The 14,861-nt window shown below is 36.0% G+C and overlaps 1 protein-coding gene across 1 annotated transcript in view; it reads left to right on the forward strand.

Moving 5' to 3' along the window:
• SLO2 (slowpoke 2) overlaps positions 1–14,861 on the forward strand; it is a 167,853-nt gene that overhangs the window by 133,320 nt on the left and 19,672 nt on the right. Inside the window, exons 3-4 of the mRNA XM_089869710.1 lie at positions 14,044–14,123; positions 14,594–14,693. Coding sequence (XP_089725836.1) covers positions 14,044–14,123; positions 14,594–14,693 — 180 coding nt within the window. The remainder of the gene's footprint in view (positions 1–14,043; positions 14,124–14,593; positions 14,694–14,861) is intronic.

Consider the following 14,861-nt stretch of genomic DNA (forward strand, 5'->3'; position numbering starts at 1 on the left):
CTCTTACACAACAAAGTTGGCCATTCTCGCTTATAAGAAATGAATCTTTGTCATATGCATGGCCTTCAGGAGCCCCAGGACTCCCAACAGAAGCAGGGTGGGAAATAAGGATTTTTTTTTCAAACTAGACATTGGGCCAGCCTGGAATAAATATACTGGTCTATGACCATTGACCAGGGCGCGTTGTCTGGTAAACTAATGAAGTGGAATTTAAATAGTTGAGATAATGTCTGGACCCTGGTTTAATACCCTAGAATTTTCTTTGTGGTCCCGTAGACCACTGACCCCCTCCGATTTAATTTTTAACTGGTCATTTGACCTGTGCCACCGCCTTATTTCCCACGCTGAACTGAAGTGAAGATTTCTTTTGCCCGGAGCATAACCTACTCGATGACGCGCTATCGTCAACATAGGTAACAGTAGCGCTAGTTAATTCAGGATACCGATATCTAATTTGCTCAAATCAGGGTAGAATATATATAGGACGTGTGTCCAGCGACCCCCTGTTTGACTGGAAAATTTATAGGACATTGTCCACTGGAGTGCGCAAAAATTGTGCCGCGTCTTCAAAATCAAACTATCAGAACTTCGGAAAAATTTACTGGTCAACTGTCCAGTGACCCCCTTAGTGTTTAAAATATTTATGGGACATTATAAAATTTTATTGCACAATGTCCAGTGTTCTGTGCTTATTTCATTCCCAGGACTCCCAACTGAAGCATAGCCCACTCGATCCGCGCTACTGGACGCTGCACTGCGGCTGCTCGAGTGGGCTATGACTGAAGTGAAGATTTCTTTTTCTCTGAGCATAGCCTACTCGATCACGCGCAACACATCGCAGGGTGGGAAATAAGGATTTTTTTAAACTGGACATTAGGCCAGCGACCCTCCCGAGTCCTGACTTGCAATAAATAAACTGGTCCGTGACCATTGACCAGAGCACGTCGTCTGCTAAACTAAAGAAGTGGATAATTAAAATATTATTATTTTAATGTGTGGACTCTAGTTTCCCTTCAATTTTCTTAGTAGTCTCGTGGACCACTGTTCCTCCGATTTAATTTTTGGACTGGACCAAGCAATTTTTATACTGTTCATTTGTCCTGTGTCACCGCCTTATTTCACACGCTGGCGCGAGTTGCTTTGCGTTGTCGAGTGCGTGATGGAATGGGCTATGCCTGGAGTCCCAAGTCACTCCCAACCTCCGCGACTTCCTACCCAAATTCCCACTAGCATAGCCCACTCGATCACGCTCTCTTTTCTCCGCCTACATATTTTGAAGAGGGTACTTTTTAGGCGTATTAGCAATCTTGAAACATCTTTGTGGACTTTTAGGGTAGCCCTGGCTATATTGTGTTTAAGGTTTTAAGCTTAATATCAAACAGACGATAGTTAATGCTACAAAAAGTTTGAAATTGACAATCACGGATCGTCTTTGTGAAGTTTTAAGGATATCCGAATTTCATATTGGGCTTATGAAAATTTTGAGCTAAAGCTTAAACGGACATAAATCAGCGTTTTTAAAAATTGTGTAAAATTTTCAATTTGGTCCTATTTCTGGAATTTTTAGGGGAGCGCCTCGCGTTTGAATAAACGATTGTAAAAAATTGTATTACGTTAATTATCATAAGACTACAAACTTCTAATGATTTAAGTTTTTGTTTTTGAAGTATCATTACAAATAAATGTTTGATTGAGCTAAAGTTACGGTCACCTTTATATATGTTTCTGCTTAGTGCAGATTTTGAAAATGTAAAACAGTTTCTTAACAATCTTAATTAAAATGAAGACTGAAGGAACAGATATTAATCAAAAATGTCTTGATTAGAATCAAGACCTGAAAAGTATCGATAAGACTGAGGTTATCACTTGACTGAAGGATCAGATATTAATTTTTCTTTTTAATTGAAACTTAAAGGCATGCTTAAGAAAAAACAACGTTCCATTACCGTTTTCCGTTGAAATAACTTATTTTACTGGTAATCAATTTCAAAAATTTACTTATCTCGGCTTTTCGACCACAATTCCATTCCCCGAAAACATTTTATCATTACATTGTTACAGTAAAATTAATTACTTTTGGGAGATACCGTGTCAAAATAAGCTATAAAACAACAAGAAAAACTGTAATAGTGGTCTGTTTAGCCATGAAAACAGCCTTTAAATAGTTAAAAGCTCCATATAACCCTTTCGAGACTATAGCGCGAGCAGCTTTCTTCCGTGAGCATGGATCGAGTGGGCTATGATCCAAGGGAATTTTTTCGCTGTTATCTGCTATTTTCACGGACCACTCGTTCACGCCAAATCAATCTTTCACCTCACTTGAATTTTTCATGATTATATTAAGATTTGAAGGAACAAAATTCCAGATTACTATTTTCACTACCATCTCCCTCTGGTAACCTGAAGCAAACTTTCCTCTCATTTTGCTGCTCATTACCGGTGTCATTCCCTTGAGTTTCAGTTCTTTATAACTACTATCATGAGTTTATTTATTTCAAACCAAAATATAAAAAAATTGGATTATTTTTCCTTTTGTGCTACTTAGAATTTACAAATGTATATAACGTTGTTACATGCCATATCAAATAGTCTCTAACCATTGTTAGAAACTAAAGAGAGAAATTGCGGAGTAACAATGATCATGCCCTGAACTATGAGAAAGAACAATACGACGGTTGACTAAAGTACACTTGATATTACATCATTTTGCAAAACCGCGAGTAAAAATCTTACTGTCCCTATTGAATTTACCGCCATTTCTTTTAGAATAAATAAAATGTTCCACTGCAAAGCGTGCCAGGACGAATGGGGATGTAATGTCTTAAGGAACCTTTTTAAAACGCAAAACCATACACGTACTCTCTCAAAAGTAATTAATGTAATGATAAAATGTTTTCGGGGAATGGAATTGTGGTCGAAAAGCCGAGATAAGTAAATTTTTGAAATTGATTACCAGTAAAATAAGTTATTTCAACGGAAAACGGTAATGGAACGTTGTTTTTTCTTAAGCATGCCTTTAAGTTTCAATTAAAAAGAAAAATTAATATCTGATCCTTCAGTCAAGTGATAACCTCAGTCTTATCGATACTTTTCAGGTCTTGATTCTAATCAAGACATTTTTGATTAATCTTTTCTGGGTTGCGATAATGAGTACGGTTCTTGGGGTTGATAGTGCGTTGCCTTAACTATCATTTAAAAAGTTAGAGTGTCTGCAAACAGCTCTGTTTTACAGAAAAGAGTTAATTGTAATCTTGAAAAACTCAGGTTGCGCCTTGCTAAACGAGCAATGCTACCCCATGTATTAGATCAGACAAAGGGTTATATACTCGGGCTGTGGTGTAATGGGAACTAGTCAAAACACTGGAAGGATCACCACACTTGATCTTGAATATCTCAAAGAAAGAACTTAGTCCAAGCGTCATCTGCTTGTTCTCGAAATTTCAAACGTTTTTACTTACGTCACAAGTGAATGATCTAACACCAAGGCTACATACAGATTTTTGCCATAGATTTTAGTTCTGAAAGTGGTGACGTTGAGCATTTTTAACTTCTCGGCCGAGGTCGTGTGAATGGAGAGACCATTCCCTTGGGTTTACGTCTAAGCTTTCATAAACCATGAATTTTTCTTGAAAATAAGGCAATTTTTAAAACTGAACATGTGACCAATAGACCTAAAGTATTTGAATTAAAAAATGGTCATTAGCCACCTACTATTAATAAAGTGGTTACCAGGCATGGACATTGAAATATTTTAACTGGGAATTTGTCCAGTGAAACCGACTTATTTCCCAGCCTGCTACATTCATATTTTTTTCAAAGTTCCGCGAAACTACATACTATTTATTATGTGGTCGTAGATGCAGATGTTTGAAAACTTTTATCTGAGTAAAGTAAAAAAAAATCCATGAAAAATGTGTGGTTATTTCAGGTAGAATTCGAAGTTGATAATTTTAGGTTAATACTTTCTGCCTATAATGTCCTCGAAAATTTTAATGTAGTTTTATCATCCTGTTTATGACTAAATTGGTTGTGCAATTGTCAAATTTTATTATAGTCTGCTTCATATAATTCGAAGGTACATAGATATGGGCAAGGAAACAAACACATACAATATAGTGTTGACACGACAAAGGTTTTAATGTTACTAGGTCACTGAAGTAGGCCTAATGTTTAGACTAAATTAGGCGTAGCGGCGCTGACAGGAATGAAGTTGTTGCGTGGAGAAAATCATTGCAAACTCTCTCAGAATAAATAAACACGTTTGTTTTTAAAAATAGGATTTAAACGAAATATTTCATTTTGTGATGAATAGGTTCACTTTTGATAAATTGTATTTCACTCAGAAATATTGATTTTTTAGATTAAAAACTCTGATAGTGCATGCTGTATTTAAGTTAAAGAAAACTAAAGTTTAACAGAGTTGTGTTTTTAATCAGTTTAATGGATTCGCGTTAATCTGGAACTCAAGATCATTTTATGTTTCAAAATAAACTTATTTATGGAATTGATATTTCAACTTTAGAGACTTAATAATGTTTGAATTAAATATTTATAAATTTTAAAAGCAGACTTTCAGGGTTTACTCTACACTGCAAGTTAAAAAATTTTCAAATTCTGATACAATACTTTTAAAGATATTGTATTGAAGTTTTGAAATGCCGATCAAGACTTTAACACCACTTGAGAAATTTTTAAAGCACACTTTTAAGAGGTTGATACTGAAAGTATCAAATTTTTGAAATTCTTATCTACTTTTTAAGATATTGCATTGAAGTTTTGAAATACCTGATCAAGACTTTTACACCACTTATAATCAATCATACCATACGTATATAAGATATGTTCCATAAGGATGACACTACCTATACTTCGCAATGCAAGAGACTTACTACTAGAGCTATTTCGAAAGCGACAAGCGAAAATTTAATGGCTACAATTTGCAGTCCATCATCCTATTTAGTCCCTACTAAGTCCCCTTTGACAGAGCCTCACCAGGCGTCGCTTTACCTCGAATCTATGATTTACGTCACTTCATGGCAAGCTCCAGTTTGTAACCACTGGCAAACTTATGGAACATATCTTATGCACGTATGGCTTTATAAACGGCATTTTATTATTTAAATAAATTTAGTTTAAATACGTTTTTGCAGGAGTTCATAATATTCTATTTATGAACTTCTGGTTTTTGTAACTGGTCTTGCATACAATTTAAGAACCACCATTCTTAAAGAAACTTCTACTGATCTTCGTGTCGGTATAGATAAACTCAACTTACAAAAAATTGCCATATAAGCTCCGCTCCACCCATGGAAAAATGCAACATTTGAATGAATGAATGAATGGTAGTTTATTGTGTATAAAAAAAGCCTACAGGCTCACGAGATTATATTTAAGTATATGTATAATGGCAAACTTGCGGGGAAAACCTCTTAGGGCGCACCCAATAGCGAACAGTTGCTATATACCAAGAAGGGATAGCTAGTTTACTAGGAAGAAAGTATAAGATGCCATTCGCGCGCCATAGTCCCAGTCCCCCTTTCAAAATACAAGGGGAAACGTAAAAGGAGGCCGGGCTATTTCGCCTCTCCTCAGTCGGAAAATACTTAATTTTCGTTATTCGCGTCGCACTTACGTGTGTTTTCAAGAACCAATGAGATGCTGGTTGTAATTTAGAGGCGGGGATTAACTCCGGACCTACGTTTGGATTGGAGATAAAGCTAGAAATGTGGCGAATTTACACCTTCTCCCTAGTAAACTATAGATATCACTTCTTTTATATACCAAGCCATTTCCAAAACCACTACTTTTATCTAAGAAGGGAAGCACTCCATCACGAAAACTTGCGTATACGCAAAACCCAACCTTTATCGTCCCCACGAAATATATCGTTCGTTAAATAAATAATCCATCTATCAAATAAAAGTGCGTCCATGTTACCGCTTCTGCTGTTCAGTCGCCGGAACCTTCCCATTTCACTTCCGGTATGTCCAACTTCTGGATCTTTCGCCGTCACCAAACGCCTTCCCAACAGTCCATCTTGCTCCGGGAATCCGCTCCTTTGACGGGCAACGGCAATGGAAACGGGGACAAGTCTCCTTCGACGGGGGCCGCCTCTTCGACCGGCGGCGAAGGAGGCTTCCGTATGCGACCACCGTTCCGCCCGGGACGCTTTCGCGGCGGTTCCTCGGGAAACATAGGCTCTCCCGCAAATTCCGGAAGTCATTTGGGTGACGATTTATTCGACGAAGAAGAGACTTATAACCGGGACTTGAGACAGAAACGATGTAGCGAGGAAAGCGTGCCGCCCTTAACCCCTGTCAGGAGTTTGGAAGGGTTGCACTTGCTCTCGACCAGTTTCGACAATATAGCGTTTCCGTTACAAAGGTTTGCTTGAATTAAGAAACTTTATCTGTAGTTTTTACTATTGAATTTTGGTTCAATATTTAAACGAATGAACTTCAAAGTCTCGAGGATGTAATTTTTTTTTTTGAAAAGTTGATTTTACACGTAACGACTTGTCATTGTACACCAAGCCTATAGGCCTATAAGGACCCATATATTATATTTGTGTCGTCAGAAGGCTCACGATTCTAGCTATCTCCATAAAAAATATCGATTATTTTTGAGCAGGTGCTATAGACTCCTGATATGAACTAACTGATAATCTTTAATTAAATCCATTACAGTTTTAAGAGGCCTTATATCATTTAGACAATATATATTATATCATCTTATATAATTTTTATGACTACCCATGGCGTCAGTATAATTTATTACGTCTCATGTAGTAATAATCTATCTACTCACGATGAATTTTTACAGCCAAAACGTTTTAAGAGTTACAGTAAGTCACAGAAGAGATACAATGTTTCGCCAATAAGGAACCTCTTTTCTTTCGACTTCCGTCACCAACTTCGCGTGTGCTTTAATATCTGCCAGTCGCGTGCGAGAAAATTAATACCGCTCGTTCCGCATTTTTGATGGAAAGGGTCATACCCACCCACTTTTTCATTAGAGTTGATACTACACACAAGGTATTGAACTAACCTCATCTAAAACACGTCCCCTAGCCTTTAACCACATTATTCTTTCAACTTGAAAAATATGCGTATTATTTTTCAATTTGAGATGGCACCATACCCAATTGCAAAACGAAGCCATGCGAAAATACATGGTCCCTGCCTTTGGTTACGGTATACCTTTGTACTAGAGATATTGGTAATTATAGTGATGAAAAGGGACCCTAGAAAAAATAATGGAAATAATCAACATAGCTAGCGGTAACGCGTGACAATAATCCGAAGGATGGATCTTGCCTTAGGGGATCTACGAAGGTCTCATAGGGTATTAGCATAAGTTCATAAGATATTTCCCATAAGTTTGTCATGGGTTACTGAGAACCTTTCATGAAGTGACTTAGGTGACACGTCATAGTGGCGCCTGGTGAGGCGCTGTAAAAGGCTTAGTACCGACTAAATAGGAAGATGGACTGCTAAACCGATGGAGTGTAGTCAATTCCCGGTTTGTCGTTCTAGAACTAGCTCTCAGTAAGTCTCTAGCATTACGAAGTATGCGTAGTATCTTACTTATGGAAGATATCTTATAAACTTATGGAATTAGGGATAACCCGCTTATTACTGCTGATTGAAAAGCCAATTAAGTTTCCCGTTCGAGTAGACTCTGAATGTTAATGACTGATCACTCTTCCTTTTTAGTAATTATATGTAGGTTTCGTATTTTACTTAATGTCATCTGAACCTAGTGCCTACGAAGCTATACGAGCTTTTATTACCTAGGGTTCATCTACCTGTAAGATTCTCATTCCATAGTTTCGCATAAAGTTGAATGAACAGTAAGGCACAACTAATTATCACTTTTTTTATAAAACAAAAGTTATGATTTATATATTCTGTAAATATATCATAAGTTTATAAGATATTTTCCACAAAGTATGACACTGCCTATGCTTCGTAATGCTAGAGACTTACAGAGAGCTAGTTCGAGAACCACAAGCGAGAATTGACTACGCTTTCTTTTGCAGTCCATCTTACTAAGCCTTTGACAGCATCTCTCGAGGCTTTGCTTTACGAGAATCTATGACGTTTCACCTGCGTCACATCAGTAACCAGTGACAAAATTTATGGAACATATCTTATGAACTTAAAAAAATTACCAAAGAAGTCTCTACTTCCTCCCTGGTATTAGCTCCAACACCTGATCAGGGTATGGTCCAATCCCTATTATGCGTACCATAGAACTTCGAATTTGCAGAACATAACCTAAGTGCTTTGGTATTTTTGACTCATTTGGATCATTTAGAGTAAACCACAATTTAAACAACAAATTATTTCCCTTAAAAGTAATCTAAGGGAGGCAAAATTTCTAATGATATTTCACCTCTGAACCTTCCCCAACCGTATCGCAAGTTCTGGCCGGTTTAGTTGCAGGATTTACAATTATATACAAGCATTATTCAAATGATGGTCAGGTTAATTTGCATAAATCCCTCCAGGCTTTAGTTATTTCGAATGCTTTTGGCTCTGTCTTTCTCTTGTTCCAAAACTTCAAACAATTTCTCAAAACTTTCTATTTAGATTTAAAGGAAAAGTGAAGAGTTTAAACAAGTTGTTTGTTTTTAACTAAACTGAAAAACATTTAAAAAAATTCACTGAAATTTTTTAATTTTAAGACCATTCGGAGGTATTTCATGGATGTATATAGGTCTTATAACTAGTAGAAGAATCCATTAGAAATCACATGATTTTCCTTTTCACACTCGCTTTAAGGTTTTTAAGATTAAGAAGGGAGAACAAATAAGTATTAAACTTTCTGACCCCATTTTAAACACATCGTTAAAAAAAAAGTCTGAAAAGTGTCGTTGGTAGCATTTACCTTAGTTTTACCTTAAACCTTCTCGAGAAGAAAAGGAGTGATTAAGCTAAAATTTATTGGGACTTATGAAAGAAAAGGGTTTCTGCAATAATATCGATTTAAAGTAAAGGTGAAACACTGAATCAAAGTTTGAACCTGACTAAATTTAGATGCAAGTGTCAACCAGAATGTTGAAATTAACCTAGGTATGCCACGCATGCTCTAAACAGTCTCAGCACACTTCTGCCTAAACTAAGCGCAGTTCACAATGGAGGTTACATGCTTCGCAATAGACCGTTCCGTTAAATATTGTATGGAAATGACCTTTGATCCCAAGTATATCTGGCTATCGATCGAAGTTTTCAAAACGACCTTCTTTGCGACAGAGATCATTTAAATTATTTATTTAAAGATAAAGAATTATCGACAGAAAAGTCAAGAAATCGCTGAGAAAATTTGACATTATCACGTATGAACTATCTTCCCAAAAATCCCTCTGCTTCAAAATATCTGGGGTAATTAAGACAAGTTGGGAAACCAAAATAAACCTCTACGAGTTCAGACACAATTAAGAGGTTTTTCTTAAATAATTAAATAAATATAATTGATACTAATTATTTTAATCGTCATTTACTAAACTCTATTTAAATCGTCTTAAGAAACTGCGAATGCGGTCCCCTGGGGTGTAACAACAGACAGACACATACACAGACACACAGACAGACAGGCACGTCGAAATTAGAATCTTTCCGTGACATACGTCACTCGGAGAGGTAAAAATTGCTTTCTGAGAACTCGTTTGCTCCGTTTAGCCAACCGCAAACGCGGTGTCAGACACACTAACACACAGACACGTCCAGTGTGTTACCTCTCCGTGACGTCATCTTCACCGGGAAAGGTAAAAGAGGAAAATTATCAGTTCATAAAAATCTTCTAAGTGTTTATTTAAAAACCACAATTTTAATCAAATTTAAAACTATTTTAAATCGAATTGGGATGCCAATTTTCTTTAACTATTAAGTATTTCAATAAATGAGCAAATTTCACTAAATCGTTTCTAATTTTTTTCTCCCTAAACTTAAGACTCTAATCTCAGCCATAAAGTTTTTTTAACGAGGTACTTACCTTTGAGCCAATTTTTTTATCTTACTAAAGAATTGATTGAAATTAAATCGACCCTTATTTTTTTTTTTTTTTCGTTTCACTTCACCTTCCCTTAATATGGAGCCCAAGGATCCAGGCCCGAAAAGGCTAGAGGTCATATATTAGTGAAGGCGAGCTGTGGCCGAGTTTTATCGGTAACCAAAGTCCCTTGACACTTCCAGGTTCAATTTGAAAGGGTTGTAATAGCCTTTGTTAATGCTGACAGGCAACACTGAATGGTTTCCTCCAGGCTTGACTTCAACCTTCCTTTTGAATAATTCATCTGTTAGGTGCGCTTCCTTGGTTGGTTTGATGTCAAGAACAGAACCGGGACGTTTAGCATCAAAGGGCCTTTTTATCTTCAGGGTCTAAGTGATTTTTAATGTAATTTAGCCAACCTTAAACGGTTATGGGAAAAAAATTAAATATTACTGGACAGAATACTATTATGTATAGGTATGAATTAATTTTTGTTCTTTTCTCAAATTGAATTGCAATGTAATTATTAAATTATTAATGTTTATGATTCTAAATGGCTATACATCTGTGCCACGCTCTTACTATACATTGTATCATAAAATTTATAAGATATATTCCATAAGTATAACACTACCTATGCTTCGTAATGCTAGAGACTTTCTATAAGAGCTTGTTCGAGAACGACATGCGAGAATTGAATACACTCGGTTAATTTTGCAGTCAATCTTCATATTTAGTCTGCATTACTAAGACTTTGACATGGCCTCACCAGGCGTCGCTTTACGATAATCTATGACGTTTCACCTACGTCACTTCATGACAAGCTCCAGTTTGTAACCAGTGACAAACTTATGGAACATATCTTATGAACTAATGAATTTATTAATATGAAGAAGGCCATGTCCTCAAAAATAGATCAAATTCTGCCTTATGGTTTGAGAATTTTAAATTATGGGTATTTTTAAAGGTGTTATCAATCACTTATAATCCAAAGACATGGGCTATTAGGATCAACTTATCCATATTGATTAAGTTAAAATAAAAATTTCACTTTCATCGGCCATAAATGGAGCCAATTACCTCTTCACTCCTTCGTGTGTTAAAATGTTTCAGTTAAAAACCACCTTTATGCTTCACCATTAAAATCAAATTCTTCCTCATTAAATCTTGTTTTAAAGTCATGGTTCGAATAAATACAGATTGAACGCTATGTGACGAGTCAATTATTTGAATTAAAGTTTTTTTTCAACACCGTGTAATGAACTCATGTAAAACTGGAGAACGTATGTGTTTAGTTTATTAGATCGCTTGCCTTTAGCATAAGCTTGCAATAATGTTAGGGAACCATTAATGGGGCAAATTCTTAGAACATGGAATTACAGCTCAGTTATATTTTTGAACTTTTTCAGTTCTTGATACCACAAACGGTACTAAATTTTTCACCTATATAACTTTCAAGAAATATCAGAAATGCATACAGCTACTAGGAATTATTGTACCTCCATGTTACTTTCTCTGCAGGCTTTGGGGGCCGGGATTCTGACGTCTTTATAAATGGTCAGTTTTGTGAAAGCTCTCTTTTTTTTCTAGAGAAGATGGGGTTAAAAATTCCTTCTAAAGTCAAAAGGTGGTGAGATTAGAGAGAGAAGCATCTTTTAAAGGGTATTGACATCAAAATTTGAATTTAATAAAAATAAAAAAAAATCATTCTGCCTGTATCTATTTTTTATAAAGACCCGTCACCATTGCTCTCTTACTGGCTCTCGCAAAAATGGCGACGCCCCATTTAGCTAGTGGAATTTTTTATTTATTTATTTATATTTTGCAGTCAAGAATCAAAATTTCCGCATATGGGCGCTGCTTTCGCTGTGATAGTAATATTCATCGCCAACGCCGAGCTCTGATGTGAACTTCAAAGGGGGTTATAAGCTTCTTAAATTGCCGAGTTCGAAAGTTCCTGGTACAATTCCTATAGTGTATCATGACCTAATACCCCTCGGGTCTTACAAATCCCTCATTACTAAGCTTTGTCCTTTTCTTTTCCGGATTTCCTCTTATTCTGCTGAAATAAAGATCGAAGCATTTTCCCTTCTTCTATTAAGTACTGTACGACCTGAATGTGATCCACACCCTTCGTAAATGTTAAAGACCCGATTGTAACCCTTGTACTTTCAAGATGCATGCATTGATTTTGGATTGTAACCTTTTTTGGTGGAGCTAGTTTATCGTGTCTTTGAGAGAGGGCAGAACTTACTAGATGGTGACTCGGTAATTGGTAACACCCCATGTCCTAAACCTGTACTTTGTTCTGGGAGGTGGTCCTGTAGTTTCTATGAGGTTGGACACTCACTGTAAAGTACTGGTACGGATGATATTGAGAGCATGAAAGATTCCTTTATCCTATGAATCTTTTTATTGATTAAAAACATATCGGTGGTTAATTCAGGTCCTTAAATTCATTTGGTGGAACTTTTCTGCTTGTTTGATGTTTACTTAAGTTGGTCTCTTGATGTTCTAGTTATCTTAAAGACAATGAGAATTTGAAAAGTACATAGCGCCCTAGGTGTTGCGCAATTCAGTTTCGTTAAGTTCGAAAATTCTCAAGAACTTGTACGTGTTAAGCTTAATTTGCGGGTGAAAAGTGAAAAACAGCCGTGATTTGAAGTTTTTATACAACTCAATTTTTTAAACTTTCAATTGAAGTCTTCTCAATGGACAAACATCTTTCGCTTCTGCATATGACTTTTCCCAACAAGAGAGTAGTGGAAGGAGTGAATAAACAAGACGTTGATCATCTTTTGTCAACCGAGAAGCCTTAGTGCGAAACAGACTTGGTCCTTTTCAAGGGGGGGGGGCTGCAGTATCGTCTGCTTGATTTAGGGTTAATACAGAACATTGATTGGCATGTGGATCCAAAGACGTCATATAAGGCTCTGAAATTGCCAGTCCAACAAAGTCCTTTAGTTTGAAGCCATATCTGTCTTAAGTCAATAAGGTGGTCAAACACCGGACTCTATTTTATCCTCAACTTTTGAAAAGGGACTAAGGATTTTACAACTGCTTCACCCCTTGCTTTGACTTCATTTTCTCGTGGTTTGAAAAGCTCATATTAAAGAATACCTGTGTCTTAGACAAAGGGTGCGGTCAGCTTTTAAATTTCTTGAATTTGCACTTCCCAAAAAATTCCTCCATTGAACGGAGAGTCACGACGTTACGTAACTTGCGTAAAGGACTCAATATTTTAGCTCCGCAGGTTGAAACTAAAGTTTTTATAGACCAAGTAGCGTAAATAGGCCAAAAATGACGCCAAAGTGCTATATTTTGGGGCAAAAGAAATGGGTAACGCGTCATATGTTTCCTCTTATTGGTGGTAGGTGGCGCTATCCCAATAGAATCAGGTTCGGCACTGAGTTGGAAACGCCACCTATCGCCAATAAGAGGCAACATGACGCGTATCCCATTTATTTTACCCAAAAAATTGGCCCCTTGACACTACTCGGTCTATAGATACTCTGGTTGAAATTATAAACTAAGCCTAAATTGGTCTAAAAAAAAGTTTAAAAATAAAATCTCCTCGTCTTTTTTGCGTGCTTAGACATTACCAACAAAATTACTTTTTTAATCTAAAATTTAAAAAAACTTTTTAGCTTGGTATGTAAACGAATTAATTTTTAAAAAAAGTAAAATGCAATAATCTACGTAAAGGTTTTTCGACTCTAATTTATTATTAAAAAATTTATTTTTGGGGATCTTTTCTAGTTTTTCCCATTTCGCTTTTAGTTACATTCGTGGCGGGTTGAAATAAATTTTATGTCTTGTTTGTTTAGCCTAGTGTTTTTAACATCGTTGTTATTAAAATGGTGTTTTCGATATTGTTAGAGAATATGAATAGTCCACAGAAAATGGATTTTGATTTAGCTTTATTACTAGAAACCTCTAATACTCCGAGTAAAATAGGGTAATTATTAAGTGATTAATCTTTATTATAGAAATAAAATAAATGTTCTTTTAAATTAGGATTAATTTGAGTTTGTATTTCTGTAATTTCAGGGTCCGAGTGGAGTTTTACGTGAATGAAAACACACTCAAAGAGAGACTACAATTATATTTTATCAAAAATCAAAGATCAAGTAAGATTTATATTTATTATTATATTTATCATAAGTTCATAAGATATGTCCCATAAGTTTGTTACTGGTTATTGAGAGCTTGTCATGAAGGGACGTAGGTGATACGACATAGATTCTCGTAAAGCGACGCCTGGTGAGGCGCCGTTAAAGGCTTAGTATAGACTAAATAGGAAGATGGACTGCAAAACCGAGTGTAGTCTATTCTCGCTTGTCGTTCTCAAACAAGCTCTCAGTCTCTATAGCGTTACGAAGTATAAGTAGTGTCATACTTATGGAACATATATTATTAACTTATGCTACTACTAAAAAATAATTTGCTAGCAAAATTGCAGCTTACTAGTTAAAGCGTTTTCGGCTGGGCGTTAGTCAGAAGTCTATCAGGATTTTTACTAATTTTTAAACTTAATTTTAATTAGTTGTTAATTTTCTTAATATATTAACAATTATTTATTTTTATTCTCAATTTTAAGGTCTCAGGATAAGGATATTTAACTTGGTGATAAAACTAGTGGCCTGCATTCTCTATGTCTTCAGAGTTGTACAGGATACGGGGCCTGAAACGGCTTCGTGGTAAGAACTTGTTCTTAAAAATAAATTATTCTGTTTTTATTGGTGGAACATTTATAGACATGCTGCGAAACTTCTTGTTTGTGTATAGGGACGAGGGGCCAGTCACTCAGTGTATTTGGTGTACAAGGCTGTACCTTTGATTGTATTAAAGGGGTTACTTGTAATCTT

Source organism: Phalangium opilio, unplaced genomic scaffold (genome assembly GCF_054372755.1).
Source record: "Phalangium opilio isolate 3A_F unplaced genomic scaffold, DU_Popi_V2 ptg000031l_1, whole genome shotgun sequence".
In the NCBI taxonomy this organism is placed as follows: Eukaryota; Metazoa; Arthropoda; class Arachnida; order Opiliones; family Phalangiidae; genus Phalangium; species Phalangium opilio.